At 42.1% G+C, this 17669-nt stretch overlaps 1 protein-coding gene across 1 annotated transcript in view; it reads left to right on the plus strand.

The window, feature by feature from the left end:
• Window positions 1-17669, plus strand: part of MUC19 (mucin 19, oligomeric) — a 182039-nt gene that overhangs the window by 84182 nt on the left and 80188 nt on the right. The window contains 5 exon segments of the mRNA XM_026454629.1: window positions 2366-2464; window positions 4100-4204; window positions 4437-4538; window positions 4910-5005; window positions 8586-17669. Of these exon segments, the coding sequence (XP_026310414.1) occupies window positions 2366-2464; window positions 4100-4204; window positions 4437-4538; window positions 4910-5005; window positions 8586-17669 (9486 nt within the window).

The raw sequence follows: 17669 nt of genomic DNA on the forward strand, positions 1-17669 counted from the left end.
TTCTCAGTAGTTACATGAGTGTTCTCACTTTGAAATGGTTTTTTATATATTACAGAATAAAACAATTAGTAGTTATATAAATGTTATTAGAAATCAAGATTTTAAATGTAAGAGAAAAGAAATACAATAATTAAATCAGGGCTGGACAAAGTGCTCACGCCTGTGATCCCAGTACTTTGGGAGGCTGAGGCCAGCAGACTGCTTGAGCCCTGGAGCTTAAGAGCAGCCTGGGCAACATAGTGAGACCCCCATCTCTACAAAATAAAAAATACAAAAGATTAACTACACATGGTGGCACATGCCTGTATCCTACCTACTTGGGAGGTTGAAGTGGAGAATCACCTGAGCCCAGAAGTCGAGGCTGTAATGAGCAGTGATTGCACCACTGCACTCCAGCTTGGGAGAAGGAGTGAGATCCTGTCTCAAAAAAAAAAAAAAAAAAAAAGAAATCAAATAATTAAGTCAATTTCTGTAATGTTCCATTTGAGTGGGAAATATAAACTTATGATCTCTATATCATTTATATAAATCTAAATATATGATATATATAGAAAGTGTATATTTTCATATACTAGAAATATATACAAACATCACAAATACGTGTGATATACCTAAATATAGGTATAAATATATATACTTCTAGCATATGGAAATATATGTCTTCCAATGTATATTTATTATCTATATATTTACTAATATTTATATCTTCCACCTCTGGCCACTGAAATGGCCTAAAAGCAGTGGTACCCTAACAGTAGTGTGCACCCCTTGTCAGCTAGTTTGCACTCATACATTTCTGTGTTCACTCTTGCTTGGAGAAATGGTTAATTCCAGGTCTTGGACAAGAAAAGTACAAGGTCAGCTTGGGACTTCTTGAGTTAGAAAATGAGGAAGCATTCAAGGACCAAGGGAGCTCTACCTAAATGACAAAGGTGCTAAACTGCATGAGTTCTTGACCAAATTTGGAGAATTTTGAGCACTGAAAAAATAATTATTTGTAATAGATTGAGACCTGTTGATAATATTGAAACATACATACCCCCAATGATAATTAATAAAAAGAAACCACCACAGCAACATTTGATAATGTTGGTGGTGACTATCATGTCAAGTCCTTATTCTGAAGATTGGTAATTAAAGAGAAAAATTAATCAACTATCATGTATTTTTATTAGAAACTATGGATCAAGATATTCAAATAGTTCCAGTTGATCAGAGAAATCTATTTAAAGAAAAATTCCAACTAATAAATGTTGAAAAAAGACACAATTGGAAAAATCACTGTTTTGAAACCCTGAATAAAATAGACAAGGAGCATAAATAAATGCTGAAAACATTGGGTGAAAGGATGACTAGGACTTGGATGTTTGCCTGATGTCAAAGTATCACCCAACAGATTACTTGCTAATTGCAGAATCGAAAAATGCTTTATACTGGAGAGTTCTGGCTGTCACCACCTAAACCTAGTGATCAAACATAGCATCACTGATAGTGGGGACTTGATGTTATGTGTCTCCTTTTGTGATCCTAGAAATTATTCCTGCCCAAAATGATGAACCTGCAACGAATCAAGTTCTTATATCCCTTTCTAGAAATTCTAAATTTAGCTCTTATCCATGATGTCAATTAACTTATTCTTTTATCCTCTGGATGCTCTGCAAACTGAAAATGAATATGAGAGTTTAATTGCAATACAAGACCAACCTTTTCAATGTTATAAAATAGAATTAGAATTTCTGCTGGGAGAGATAGGGAATTTTCATTTTTAACAGGCTCACCAGATGATTCTTACACACATTAATGTTGAAGAATTACTACATTCCATATTCTTAAGCAGAGAAGGTATTTGTGATGAAGAATATTGACCAGTTAATTGGGTAAAGAGGAAACAGTTGCAATATTTTAGGTAGGAGGAAGGAAGACATGAATTTGGGTGGTGGAAGTAGCCATAGAAACATCATTCATAAATAATGAAGTTGAGTTTAACAATTTTTTCATATTACTTTTATCCTCCTCTTTCTCCTCCTTCTCTTCCTCCTCATCCTCCCTCTTCTTCAAAACAAAACAAAGCAAAGCAAAACAAAACAAAACAGAAACAACCAGAATATCGGGTGAATTGACTACACTGGCAGGAAGAATGACTGGGATGCCAGGCAGTGAGTTGGGATTTCGTATTGAGTAAATAGCTAAATAATCACAGAAGCTTATTCATTCAAATCAATTGCATTGATCAGAAACAAAGCTATTGAAATACTCAGACAAAAGGATAAATAATGGGGATGTCTAAGAATATTTAACAGTTGCCTTAATTTCCTAGAAACTTTGGAAATTAATGTAATTCTAGCTGCCTTTGTATGTTGACCAGGTTCAACAGAAGGGTCCGTGGAAGCCACCACCAGAGCAGGCAGTGGAAACACAGCTGGAACATCAGGTACTAGGGCCACTGGTCCTGGAAACACAGCAGGTAAGACAAAGCACATCTTATTGTCAGAGCAATGGTCAAACACAAAGGTCTTATATATAATGAGTGCAAGTCAAAGTGAGTTTTTAAAAAACAAGTTAATTATAAGAGAATGAGGAAAATTCTAGCAATAATAAGTTTAATAATGGACTTTTGTCAAAAAGCATTTGCAGCAATCTATAGGCAGAACCTTGTTATTTTTCAAATTGGATACATTTGGAAGATCAGATACTGCAACCACTTTAGCCTCCCGTGAAGTAGCATTTGAAATATTATTTATATCTAAAGTTATGTTTAATTAGCAGAAGTGTGAGCTCTGATATCAAAATTTAATTTATCAAGAGATTATGAAGAATTTAGTACTTGTAAATAGACAAATGCAAATGTTACCGGAAAGTATGGGAATCCTGATGAAGTACATTCTTAGAGAGGAGTGGAAAACAGTTCTGAGCTGGTAGGATTGAAAAAATAGTAGTAGCAGGGTGTATTTAAATATGTAATACACTCTGAAATGCAAGACAGAGTGGACTGCTTGAAAGAATGAGCCAGCAGCAGCTAGTGCTGGGGGACCGCTTTTATGAGAATCTTACCTGATTATTCACGAAGGGGCGTGAGGGGGGTGTTACTTGCATGCATGTTTCAAGATGTATCTTTCGACGCCCATGCTCTGTTGTTGCACATGCTAGTACACACATTGCATGTCTCATTAGCATTTAAAATCTACACCCAGGGATGTGCTTTTTACTATTATAATGAGCAAAAGTCTACTCCAGGACAATTTTTTGGAGGAGTGTGTGTGCTCGTCAGTAGGGAAAGTCCCTAACCTGATTATCTCCAGCTAGGGCCTGGTAAGTCCCCTTCAAGGCAAGAGGAGCTCAACCACAAGGCCAGAAGTAGCCAGTGTAGCTGTTGTCTTTTTGCTGCCTGTCAACGGGTGGCACTGACTATGAGGTAACAGCATCTCCAGGACTTGTTTTCCCAGGGGGTTCCCTTGCCTGCTCGTTTCTGGCTATCTGCCTACCTTAACACAAACAATTGTATTTTGACGAGACAATATTTATTGAGAGCTTAGTAATGTGTTAGGTATCAGAAGATGCTCTTATACTTACAAAACTTAGAATTTTTTAGAAGAAAGTAATATTTAAACACATGAAAAAAGCAAAAAGTTAAGGAATATAGCAATGGGTAAATGGTGCAGTTTGGAGAAGAATTTACTCTGGAATTATAACTTGTAGGTAATTCTAGAAAGAGGCACATTCAGTGTCAGAGGCAAATAAGGATTGTGATGGTGTGATAGTGCCTTATCAGATTAACATGTATACCCTTCCTGAGCAAGAAGTCCTAATATCACTAAACTGTGTAAATATTATGAGTATAAATATGCTGGAAGAGTTTTCCAAGTTGTTTCAGGTCACAGTGATTGAATTAAAGTGAGTTTCTTTTTATTTTATTTTATTTTATTTTATTTTATTATACTTTAAGTTCTAGGGTACATGTGCATAACGTGCAGGTTTGTTACATATGTATACTTATACCATGTTGGTGTGCTGCACCCATCAACTCGTTAGCGCCCATCAACTTGTCAGCACCCATCAACTCGTCATTTACATCAGGTTTAACTCTTGTTTTCTCTGAAAGTCTCAGGCACACCTGTGGTATCACCTGGAGCAGCAACTCCTGGAGCTCCAGGTACCAGCACCCCTGGGGAAGCAGGCATTGGGGCCACCAGTTTTGGAAAATCAGGCAAGTCTGGACATGACTCCTTAACAGTTCTCAATCCTACCTTCCTCAGCAGTGTGTGATGTGGACTATTGGTCAGGCTATAACTGACATTAAATGTCAGAACAAAGGGAAAGCATAGAGAAGATGCCGTTAATCCACTATACTTTAGAAATCTCAGTTCTGTGCTATCAGCATAGAGTAGGGACCAGTACATTTGCAGCAGTGAGCCTGAACCATTGTTGTTGATAACCAGGGACCCCGACAGTATCTGCTGCTTCAACTACCAGTAGCCCTGTGAGTAAACACATCGATGCAGCCTCAGCCACAGCAGTGACAATCTCTGGCAGCAAACCAGGTAGGTAAAATGGGGGACCCAGCACTTGTCAAGGGGCAATATGGGATGTTCATGTAATACTGTTCCTCAGAATCAATGTCATGCTGTTAAGCAAGTAAATCACTTAACCTCTGTAACCTCTGTTTTCTTATCTGTAAAATGTGGGTCAAAGTGATCTACTTTGTGAGCTTGGGATGAGGAGTCAAAGAAATAATGAATAGTGTACGTCAAAGTACGTTTTTTAAATGTGGAAAGGATCATTATTTTTATCGATACAGAAAACTGAAGATTTCTGTAATTTTTAGGTGAAAGTTAATTTAAGTGAGAATTGGTTATCTCATAGCTTAAGAAATTCTGTGCATGTGTCCTTTCCATTTCTGCCGTTGCCACAGGTACACCTGGAACACCAGGTGGTACAACTAGTGGAGGTGAAATTATATCTGGGCGGTCCAGCAGTGGTACCACCACAGGCTCTTCAAATATACCAGGTGAGATTAGCAAAGTGCTAAAAGGTCACAAAAATGGGAGTCAATGTAGAAACTTGTTTATAAAAGCCTAGTAGGGCATTCGTTCCGTTGAAAATCTTTCCTGCTTGAAACTTACAGCACTGTTATTTAAATATTCTGTGAATCCATTAAAGATGTTGCCATTGCATGCTTTGTTATTCAGTATTTATGCACTATGGGGGTATCAATTAGTGCATTACCTCAAATTACAGATAATAAAAATGATCTGATAGTTTAGATATTTTCCATTATTAAACTAAACTAGTGCAGCATGTTAAATCTGACATTGTCCCATGGCCAATTTAGAAATCACTGGAATGTTACTTGATAAAACCATAATGGAGTTAAATTAGAAAAAAAAAGTAATAGTGACCCTCTAACACTATCTCATGGTTGGTCCATAACTGTTGTTTTTGAGTTAAGGGCTTCTTAGGGTTACATTTAGTATTGTAACTACATTTGCTCATTTAGTTACAATTTCATTGTCTAAGTTCTGCATTTTTCCATACAAAATAACTTATACAACAAGCTAACATAATTCAATATAGGCTAAAAGTAATAAATAATTACAAAATAATATGCTAGTTATTTTTGCAAATCATTAATTGGTTATATGATTTTCCCATAATACAAATATTTAAGAGTTCAATAAATTCTTCTCTGCCACGAATAATATAATATGCTGTTGGGCATTAAAAGGTTATCTTAGATTAGCAGATTATTCAAATTTCAAACTAGAATTCTTTTTTTGCAATCTTTTGCAAAACCCCACTGTCTTTAGTATTAGAAATCATTGTGGTTTAAAGTGTTAGCATATTTTCCCATGTGTTCTTTATTGAACAGAGATCTAGAACCTTAATGAACAGCTTTCCCCATTTCTAAGAACAATTTAATAAGTAACACTGCCTTCTGAATTGTTTAAAAATTCAGAAATCAGTTTTCTTCCTAAAACCTCTACACATGGGTTTTTAAAAAGTCTTCTTTTCTAGAATTTGCAAGTAGGGCATGTCTATAACTCATTTGTTCAAAGCTGACTTGTTGAGGAAATATGTAAGCTATGCAGTGGGTGTTGCAGATCCCTTGCTAAACAATGTTTGTGTATCATAAGACTTAACTTGTTTCAAATGACTAAAGAGATACATTACCAATCAATTTATTTATTTATATTTAAATACTTCTCAGAAAATAAGCCAAAAAATGCCTGAAAAATGTAATTAATAGGATAAAATATTAGTAGATAAAGCCATTCTTATATCTTAGTTTCTACTGGATATATTTAATACAATATTATTTATGATGTAAACATATGAAGCAGTCATTAACCATTATATAATATCATGTATAAGTTATCTTAATCTGTTTTAACAAAGGTAAAAACGATCATCAGAAAACAGCTATATACAGTATAAAATGGACAAATGTTTTCACATATATTGACTTACTTAAATCTTACAGACACCCTATGCAGTCAATAATATATTAGTAATTATTTACATTTTATCTAGGAAAACTCCATGTGTTTACCCCAAAGTCACAGGATGAATATGTTGTTAGGCCAAGTCAGGGCCTGGATTGTTGATTCTTCATCCAGTCATTATCTTTTACTAGACAGACCACCAACATGGTAGATTTTGGTTAAAACTAGAGGAAGATCTTGTCACATTGCCTATCTTTGTTTACAGTTGTGTTCCTAGTGCCTAGCTCAGTTCCTGTTTGGCTACTTGATAACTATCTGGTGGATATCTGGTAAATAATTCAATAAGTGAATAGTAATTCCCAGTCTGGTAAAGGATGGAGAGGTATTATTCTCATCAATGAGGTAAAATAACAGGTCGTATGGAAGGGAACCTTCTGGAAGGATTGGAGCCGTCAAGGGGTAGTGAACTCTTTTCTGCTCTACCCAAGCAGTGGAGTTTTGCTGGAAACAAAATACATACACAGACACACCGCTGTGCAGATCCATGTCTCCACAGATCCAAGGTTTCCATCTTTATCTGGTTCCTTAGTGGTATTCTTGATATATTAGGATCTTCAGAACCAGAGCCTTCTGGGTGATGCTGGATTTCCCTTTATGCACACACCTGTTCTCTGAGTCTTCCCCATATTAGAAAATGTTACCATCACTGACTGAATTCACTCAGGTAAAAATAATATAGTCATCCTTGATGGTTCTCTTCCTTTTTGTACCTCCTATATCTAAACAAGGCCTGTTAATGCTACTTCCAATACATATCCTGACCCTATCCACTATTCTCAGTCTCCTTTATCACAATTTTAACCCAAGCCACTCATAAATTGTCTGAACTTCTGAAATTACCTCATAATTGTTCTTCTTAATTCTATAATGCACCCCCTGCCATATATTTTCTACAAAGTGTAAAGAGGGATTTTAAATGTATATCAATTCTATGCTATTTCTCCCCTGTTTAAAATTATAGCCCCTTGCATTTAGAAAAATCTTCAATCTTCCTCCCTGATTCATAACATTTCACTTGCTCCTACATATCTGACCTTAACTTATAATATTCCCCACCTCAGCTCCCATTATCCAGCTATACTCAACTTCTAGCTCTGCTTTTCTAGCAAGCATAGCTCCATTAGACTTATGACCTTTGTACTGGCTGTTGCCTCTGCCTGGAACACCATTCTCCTAGAGCTTCACTAGCAGGTTGCTTCTTGTTATCAGACTTCAAAATAAAGACCATCTTCTCAGAGAAGCCTTTACTAACCAGACAGTCTAAAATAGAATATTCCATTTGCTTAGTATCAATTCACTTTATATTAATGCTCTGAAGCTTTTCTTGTTTGTGAATTTGGTTATTGGTTGGCTACTTATTTTATTCATGTCTACCTCTCTCTTCCCACTAGAATGCCCCATGGAGCAGAGAACCATTTATCTGCATCCCCTTAGAACAGCAACTTAATCTTGCTTTAGTTTCTATTTTATAAAAAAGTAATATTATGTATCTCATAGAATTACTCAAATGGTAAAGTGAGGTGATACTTATAAGTTGCTGACAACTTCTTTGACACACAATAGATATTGGATAAATGATTTTTATGAAAAGAAACAAACAGAAAGAAGTTATGCTAGAGCTGGCACAGTGAAGATCACTGTGGTGCCAGGTACTCAGGAAGATTGCTTGAGCCCAGGAGGTTGTGATCAGCCTGGGCAACAAAGTGAGACTCTTTTTGTACCCTAGAACTTAAAGTATAATAAGACATAAATAAAATAAATAAAATTTAAAAATTTAAAAAAGAAAGAAAATAATGGTAAACTGTGTTATACCAGGATTTTGCTATATGTAATAATAACAATCAGAAAATATTTGACCTACTGAATTTCTAAATTTATGTATTAGTAAAATTGTGTGCAAGTAAAAAAAAAAAAAAAAGAAGTTACTTTGTAACAAAAAGAAAAGTATGACATAATATGGTGGTTATGGAGATGAAGAGGTATGAAAGCTGTATTAGAGAAACAAAGCCACATGAGTCTTAAAGGTTAACCAAGGACCAAGACAGCTATTAACATCATTCTATTTTTACTATGTGTTTGTGACAGGGGCAACTGGATCATCAACTGGGGAGACAGAGACAACTAGACCATCAGCTAAAGTAACAGGGAATTATGGACAATCATCTGAAATACCAGGGACAACTAAATCATCATCTGATGTTTCAGGGACATTGGAGCCATCAGATATAACATCTGGACCATCAGTTGCAGTGACAAGGACTTCTGAACAATCGTCAGGAGTCACAGGGACATCTGAACTATCACTTGGAGTATCAGGGACAACTGGGCCATTAGCTGAAATATCAGGGACAACCAGACCATTAGTTTCAGGATTAAGGACAACTGTATCATTAGCTGGAGGATCAGGGACAACTGGACCTTCATCAAGAGAATCAGTGACAACTAGACCATTAGCTGAAGGTTCAGGGACAAGTGGACAATTGGTTACAGGATCAAGAACACCTGGATCATCAGCTACAGAACTAGGTACAACTGTGTCTTTTACTGGAGGATTAGGTACAAGCAGATCATCTGCCATAGAAATAGGGACAACTAGACCATCACCTGATGGGTCAGGAACAACTGGACCATCTGTTGTGAGATCAGGGACAACTAGATTATCAGCTGGAGTGACAAGAGCAACTGAAACATCACCTAGAGTGACAGGAACAACTACACGATCAGTTGAAGACTCCAGAACAACTGGACCATCTGTTCTAGTGACAGGAACAACTGGACAATCAGGCCAAGGATCAGGGACAACTGGAAAATCTATTATAGAATCAGGACCATCTCTTGTAGGATCAGGGACAAATGGGCCAACATCTGCAGGATTAGGAACAACTGCACCATCAGCCAGAAGATCAGGTACCACAAGACCATCAGTTGGAGGAACTGGGACAAATGGACAATCAGGTGCAGAATCAGGAACAACTGAACCATCAGCTAGAGTGACAGATGTAACTGGAACATCAGCTGAAGTATCAGGAAGAATTGAACCATCAGCTACAGGATCAGGTACAAGTAGACCACTAGGTGAAACAGCAGGTACAACTGTACCATCAGTGGAAGGATCAGAGGCAACTGGACCATCTGTCATTAGATCAGAAACAACTAGACTATCAGTTATAGGATCAGGGACAACTGGAACTTCAACTGGAATTTCAGGTGCAACAAGATCATCGGGTGGGGGAATGGGGACAACTGGACAATCAACTGCAAGATCAGAAACAACTGGACCACTTTTTGGATTGACAGGAACATTTGGACAATCCTCTACAGTGACTGGGACATCTTCAAATTCAGCTGGAGTAACAACATCTGAAAAATCACCTGGAGTGGCAATGACAACAGGACTATTGGGTGAAGGGTCAGCTACAACTCGACCACCTCTTTTAGAATCAGAGACCACTGAATCATCAGCTGGAGTGACAATGACATCTGGACAATCAGCCAGAGTGACTGGGGCAACTGGACCATCAGCTGGAGAGATGGGAACAACTGGACCATCAACTGAAGGATCAATTGCAACTGTACCATTTATTATTGGATCAGAAACAACTAGACCATTATATATAGGATCAGGGACAACTGGAACTTTATCTGGAGGTTCAAATACAACAAGAACATCAGTTGGAGCAACAGGGACAACCAGAAAATCAACTGCAAGATCAGAAACAACTGGACCCCTTTCTGGATTGACAGGAACATATGGGCAATTGGCTGGAGTCACTGGGACATCTTCAAAATCAGCTGGAGTAACAGTGACATCTGAAAAATCAGCTGGAGTTGCAGTGACAACAGGATCATTTGTTGAAGGATCAGTCACAACTGGACCACCTCTTTTAGAATCAGAGACAACTAGACCATCAGGTGGAGTGACAGTGACATCTGGACAATCAGCCAGAGTGACTGAAACAGTTGGAGCATCAGCTGGAGTGATAGGAACAACTGGACCATCAACTGAAGGATCAGGGGCAACTGGACCATCCATTGTGGGATCAGGAACAGCTAGACCATTCGCTGGTGAATTAGGTACAACTGAATCATCAGCTGGAGTGACAGGGATAAGGCCATCATCAGGAGGATCAGGGACAACTGAGTCATCATCAAGAGAATCAGCAACAACTGGACCATCAGATGAAGGATCAGGAACAACTGGACTATCACCTGGAGTGACAGTGACATCTGGACAATCAGCTAGAAAGACTGAGACAACTGGAGCACCAGCTGGAGTTACAGAAACAACGAGACCATCTGTTGTCAAATCAGGGACAACTGGACCATCTGTTACAGGAACAAGGACAACTGTAACTTCATCTGGAGAATCAGGCACAAGATCATCAGGTGGAGAAACAGAGACAACTGGCCAATCAGCTGTAAAATCAGGGACAGCAGAATCATTTACTGGGTTGACAAGAACATCTGGGCAATCTGCTGGAATGACTGTGACATCTGCACAATCAGCTGGAGTGTCACTAACAGGTCATTTTGTTGAAGGATTAGTGACAACTGGATCATCTACTGTAAGATTAGAGACAACTAGACCTTCAGCTGTAGGATCAGGAACAACTGGACCTGCTGTTGTAAAAGCACAGACAGTTGGACCATCAGCTGGAGTAACAGTGACATCTGGACAATCAGCTAGAATGACTGGGGCAACTGGACCATCAGTAGGAGAGACAGGAACAACTGGACAAGCAAGTAAAGGATTAGGGACAATTAGACCATCTGTTGTAGGATTAGAGACTACTGAACCATTACCTGAAGGATCAGGGACAACTGGACCACCTATTGTAGGAGAGACAACTGTACCATCAGCTAGAGTGACAGTTACATCTGGATACTCAGATAGAGTGACTGGGGCAACTGAACCATTGGCTGGAGTAACAGGAACCACTAAACAATCTGTTGTAGGATCAGTGGCAACTGGACCATCAGTTATAGGAGTAGAGACAACTGTAAAAACTTCATCTGGAGGATTAAGTACAACCACATCATCAGTTGGAGGAACAGGGACCACTGGACAATCATCTGAAAGATCAGGGGCAACAGGACCATTTACTGGATTGACAGGGACATCTGCACAATCAGCTGGGGTGACAATGACATCTGCCCAATCAGCTGGAGTGGTAGTAACAACAGAACTAAATGTTGATGGCTCAGGGACAACTGGAAAATCTCTTATAGGATCAGGAACAACTGGATTATCAGCTGAAGCTATAGGGACAACTGGACCATCAACTGAAGGATTAGAGAAAACTGGACCATCTATTACTGGATCAGGAACAACCATACCATTAGTTACAGAATCATGGAAAACTGGAACTTCATCTGGAGGACAGGGTACAACGAGTCCATTAGTTAGAGGAATAGAGACAACTGGACAATCAGTTTCAGGATCAGTGACAACAGGGCCAGTTATAGGATTGACAGAAAACTCTGGTCCATCAGCTGGAATGACAGTGACACCTAGACAATCACCTACAGTGACTCAGACAACTGGGTCTTCAGCTGCAATATCAGGAACCACTGTACAATCTCTTACAGTATCAGGGACAGTTAGACCATCATCTGGACAAACAGAAAAAACTGGATCATCAGTTGAAAAATCAGGGACAACTGAGCCATCAGCTGTAAGGTCAGGGACTACTGGACCAACAGCTGGAGTGAAACATACAAATGGGCCATCATCAGGTGGAGTGACAGGGATAACTGGATCATCACCTGGAGTGACAGGGATAACTGGATCATCTGCAAGATCAGGGACAAGTATCCCATCTGCTGGAAAAACAGGAACAACTAGAATATCAGTTGAAGAATCAAGGACAACTGGACCATCAGCTGGAATAACAGGTACAAATGGACTATCAGCTGGAGTGACAGGGACAACTGGATCATCAGCTGGAGTGACAGGGAAAACTGGACCATCAGCTAGCAGGACAGGGACAACTGGACTGTCAGCTGGGGTGACAGGGATAACTGAATTATCAGCAGAAGTGACAGGGACAACTGGACTATCACCTGAGGTGAGAGGGAAAACTGGATCATCAGCAGGAGGGACAGGAACAACTGGACCATCAGCAGAAGTGACAGGAAAAACTGGACTATCAGCTGGAGTGATGGGGACAACTAGTCCATCAACTGAAGTGACAGGGCTACCTGTAGTATCAACTGGGGTGACAGGGACAATTGGATCACCAGCTGGAGTGACAGGGACAACTGCAGTATCAGCTGGAGTAACAGGGACAACTGGACTATCAGCTGAAGTGACAGAGATAACTGGACTATCAGCTGGGGTGACAGGGACAACTGGACTATCTGCTGGTGTGACAGAGACAATTGGACTATCAACTGGGATGACAGGGACAATTGGATCATCAGCTGGAGTGGCAGGGACAAGAAGACTATCAGCTGAAGTGACAGGGACAACTGGACAGTCAACTGGTGTGACAGGGTCAACTGGACTGTCATCTGGGGTGACAGGGACAACTGGACAGTCAGTTGAAGTGACAGGGACAACTGGACAATCTGTTGGGGTGACAGGGACAGCTAGATCATCAGCTGGAGTGACAGGGATAATTGGACTATCAGCTGGACTGACAGGGACAAGTGGACTATCAGCTGGGGTCACAGGGACAACTAGACAGTCAGCTGGTGTGACAGGGTCAACTGGACAGTCAGCTGAAGTGACAGGGACAACTGAACAATCTGTTGGAGTGACAGGGACAACTAGATCATCAACTGGAGAGACAGGGATAACTGGACTATCAGCTGGAGTGACAGGGACAAGTGGACTATCAGCTGGGGTGACAGGGATAACTGGACTATCAGCTGAGGTGATGGAGACAACTGGACAGTCAGATGAAGTGACAGGGACAACTGGACAATCTGTTGGAGTGACAGGGACAACTAGATCATCAGCTGGAGTGACAGGGACAACTGGACTATCAGCTGAAGTGATAGGGACAACTGAACAATCTGTTGGAGTGACAGGGACAACTAGATCATCAACTGGAGTGACAGGGACAACTGGACTATCGGCTGAAGTGACAGGAACAACTGGACCATCAGCTGAGGTGACAAGGACAACTGGACTATCAGCTAGAGTGACAGGGACGACTGGACAATCTGTTGGAGTGACAGGGACAACTAGATCATCAATTGGAGTGACAGGGATAACTGGACTATCAACTGGAGTGACAGGGACAAGTGGACTACCAGCTGGGGTGACAAGGATAACTGGACTATCAGCTGGGGTAACAGGGACAACTGCAGTGACAGGGACAATTGGATCACCAGTCGGAGTGACAGGGACAACTGGACTATCAGCTGAAGCAACAGGGACAACCAGACCATCAGCTGAGGTGACAGGGACAACCAGAGTATCAGCTGGGGTGACAGGGATAACTGGACTATCAGTTGGGGTGACAGGGACAACTGAATCATTAGCTGGGGTGACAGAGATAACTGGATCATCAACTGGGGTGACAGGGAAAACTGGATTATCAGCTGGAGTGACAGGGACAACTACAGTATCAGCTGGAGTAACAGGGACAACTGGACTATCAGCTGGGGTGACAGGGACAACTGGACTATCTGCTGGGGTGACAGAGACAATTGGACTATCAACTGAGGTAAGAGAGACAATTAGATCATCAACTGGAGTGACAGCAACAACTGGACAATCACCTGGTGTGACAGGATCAACTGGACAGGCATCTGAAGTGACAGGGACAACTAGGCAATCTATTGGAGTCACAGGGACAGCTAGATCATCAGCTGGAGTGATAGGGATAACTGGACTATCAGCTGGACTGACAGGGACAAGTGGACTATCAGCTGGGGTGACAGGGATAACTGGACTATCAGCTGAAGTGACAGGGACAACTGGACTATCAGCTGAAGTGACAGGGACAACTGGACTGTCAACTGGGGTGACAAGGACAACTGGACAGTCAGCTGAAGTGACAGGGACAATAAGACAATATGTTGGAGTAACAGGGACAGCTAGATCATCAGCTGGAGTGACAGGGATAACTGGACTATCAGCTGGAGTGACAGGGACAAGTGGACTATCAGTGGGGGTGACAGGGATAACTGAATTATCAGCAGAAGGGACAGGGACAACTGAACTGTCATCTGAGAAGACAGGGAAAACTGGATCATCAGCCAGAGTGACAGGAACAACTGGATCATCAGCAGAAGTGACAGGAGAAACTGGACTGTCAGTTGGAGTGACGGGGACAACTGGCCCATCAGCTGAAGCGACAGGGCTACCTGTAGTATCAGCTGGGGTGACGGGGACAATTGGATCACCAGCTGGAGTGACAGGGACAACTCAGCTATCAACTGTGGTGACAGGGATAACTGGACTATCAACTGAGGTGACAGGGACAACTGGACTATCTGCTGGGCTGACAGAGAAAATTGGACTATCAACTGAGGTGACAGGCACAAGTGTATCATCAGCTGGAGTGACAGGGACAACAAGACTGTCAGCTGGAATGACAGGGACAACTGGACAGTCAGCTGGTGTGACAGGGTCAACTGGACTATCAGCTGGGGTGACAGGGACAACTGGACAGTCAGTTGAAGTGACAGGGACAACTGGACAATTGGTTGGCATGACAGGGACAGCTAGATCATCAGCTGGAGTGACAGGGAAAACTGGACTATCAGCTGGAGTGACAGGGACAAGTGGACTATCAGCTGTGGTGACAGGAATAACTGGACTATCAGCTGAGGTGACAGGGACAACTGGATTATCAACTGGGGTGAGAGGGACAACTAGACAGTCAGTTGGTGTGACAGGGTCAACTAGACTATCAGCTGAGGTGACAGGGACAACTGGGCAGTCATCTGAAGTGACAGGGACAACTGGACAATCTGTTAGAGTGACAGAGACAACTAGATCATCAACTGGAGTGACAGGGATAACTGGACTATCAGCTAGAGTGACAGGGACAAGTGGACTATCAGCTGTAGTGACAGGGAAAACTGGACCATCAGCTGGGGTGGCGGAGACAACCGGACAGTCAGCTGAAGTGACAAGGACAACTGAACAATCAGCTGCAGTGACAGGGACAATTGAATCACCAGTTGGAGTGACAGGGACAACTGGACTATCAGCTGAAGCAACAGGGGCAAGCAGACCATCAGCTGAGGTGACAGGGACAACCAGAGTATCAGCTGGGGTGACAGGGATAACTGGACTATCAACTGGAGTGACAGGGACAACTGGACCATCAGCTGAAGAGACAGGGGCAACTGGCCCATCAGCAGAAGTGACAAGGACAACTGGACCATTGGCTGGAGTGACAGGGATAACTGAACTATCAGCAGAAGTGATACGGACAACTGGACTATCAACTGAGGTGACAGGGAAAACTGGATCATCAGCAGGAGTGACAGGAATAACTGGACCATCAGCAGAAGTGACAGGGAAAACTGGGCTATCAGCTGGAGTGATGGGGACAACTGGACCATCAGTTGAAGTGACAGGGACAACTGGATCATCAGCTGGAGTGACAGGGACAACTGGGCCATCAGCTGGAGTGACAGGGACAAGTGAGCTATCAGCTGCAGTGGCAGGGACAACTGGCCCATCAGCTGAAGCAACAGGGCTACCTGTAGTATCAGCTGGGGTGACAGGGACAATTGGATCACCAGCTGGAGTGACAGGGACAACTCGGCTATCAGCTGTGGTGACAGGGATAACTGGACTATCAACCGAGGTGACAGGGACAACTGGACTATCAGCTGGGGTGACAGGGATAGCTGGACTCTCAGCTGGGGTGACAGGGATAACTGGACTATCAGCTGGGGTGACAGAGACAACAGAACAATCAGCTGAAGTGTCAGGGACAACTGGACAATCTGTTGGAGTGACAGGGACAACTAGATCATCAACTGGAGTGACAGGGACAATTGGACTACCAGCTGGGGTGACAGGGACAACTGAACAGTCAGCTGAAGTGACAGGGACAACTGGACAATCTGTTGGAGTGACAGGGAAAACTAGATCATCAATTGGAGTGACAGGGACAAGTGGACTATCAGCTGGGGTGACAGGGATAACTGTACTACCAGCTGGGATTACAGGGACAACTGGACAGTCAGCTGAAGTGACAGGGACAACTGGACAATCTGTTGGAGTGACAGGGGCAACTAGATCATCAGTTGGTGTGACAGGGACAATTGGATCACCAGCTGGAGTGACAGGGGCAACTGTTTCATCTGCAAGATTAGAGACAAGTATACCATTAACTGGAAAAACAGTAACAACTAGAACATCAATTGAAGAATCAGTGACAACTGGACCATCAGCTGGAATAACAGGTACAAATGGACTATCAGCTGAAGCGACAGGGACAAAGGAAATACCAGCTGGGGTGACAGGAACAACTGGACAGTCAGCTGAAGTGACAGGGATAGCTGGACAATCTGTTGGAGTGACAGGGGCAACTAGATCATCAGCTGGAGTGACAGGGACAATTGGATCATCAGCTGGAGTGACAGGGACAATTGGATCACCAGCTGGAGTGACAGGGACAACTCAGCTATCAGCTGTGGTGACAGGGATAACTGGAATATCAGCTGAGTTGACAGAGATAACTGGACTATCAACTGGGATGACAGGGATAACTGGACCATCAGCTGGAGTGACAGGGACAACTACAGTATCAGCTGGAGTAACAGGGACAACTGGACCATCAACTGAAGTGACAGGGATAACTGGACTATCAGCTGGGGTGACAGGGACAACTGGACTATCTGCTGGGGTGAGAGAGACGATTGGTCTATCAACTGGGGTGACAGGGACAATTGGATCATCAACTGGAGTGGCAGGGACAACAAGACTACCAGCTGGAGTGACAGGGACAACTGGACCATCAGCTGGTGTAACGGGGTCAACTGGACTATCAGCTGGTGTGACAGGGACAACTGGACAGTCAGCTGAAGTGACAGGGACAACTGGACAATCTGTAGTGACAGGGACAACTGGACTATCAGTTGGGGTGATAGGGACTACCAGATCATTAGCTGGGGTGACAGGGACAACTGGACCATCAGCTGGAGTGACAGGGACAACTGGACCATCAGCTGGAGTGACGGGGACAACTGGAC

The sequence above is a fragment of the Piliocolobus tephrosceles genome, chromosome 10, assembly GCF_002776525.5.
Source record: "Piliocolobus tephrosceles isolate RC106 chromosome 10, ASM277652v3, whole genome shotgun sequence".
NCBI lineage: Eukaryota > Metazoa > Chordata > Mammalia > Primates > Cercopithecidae > Piliocolobus > Piliocolobus tephrosceles.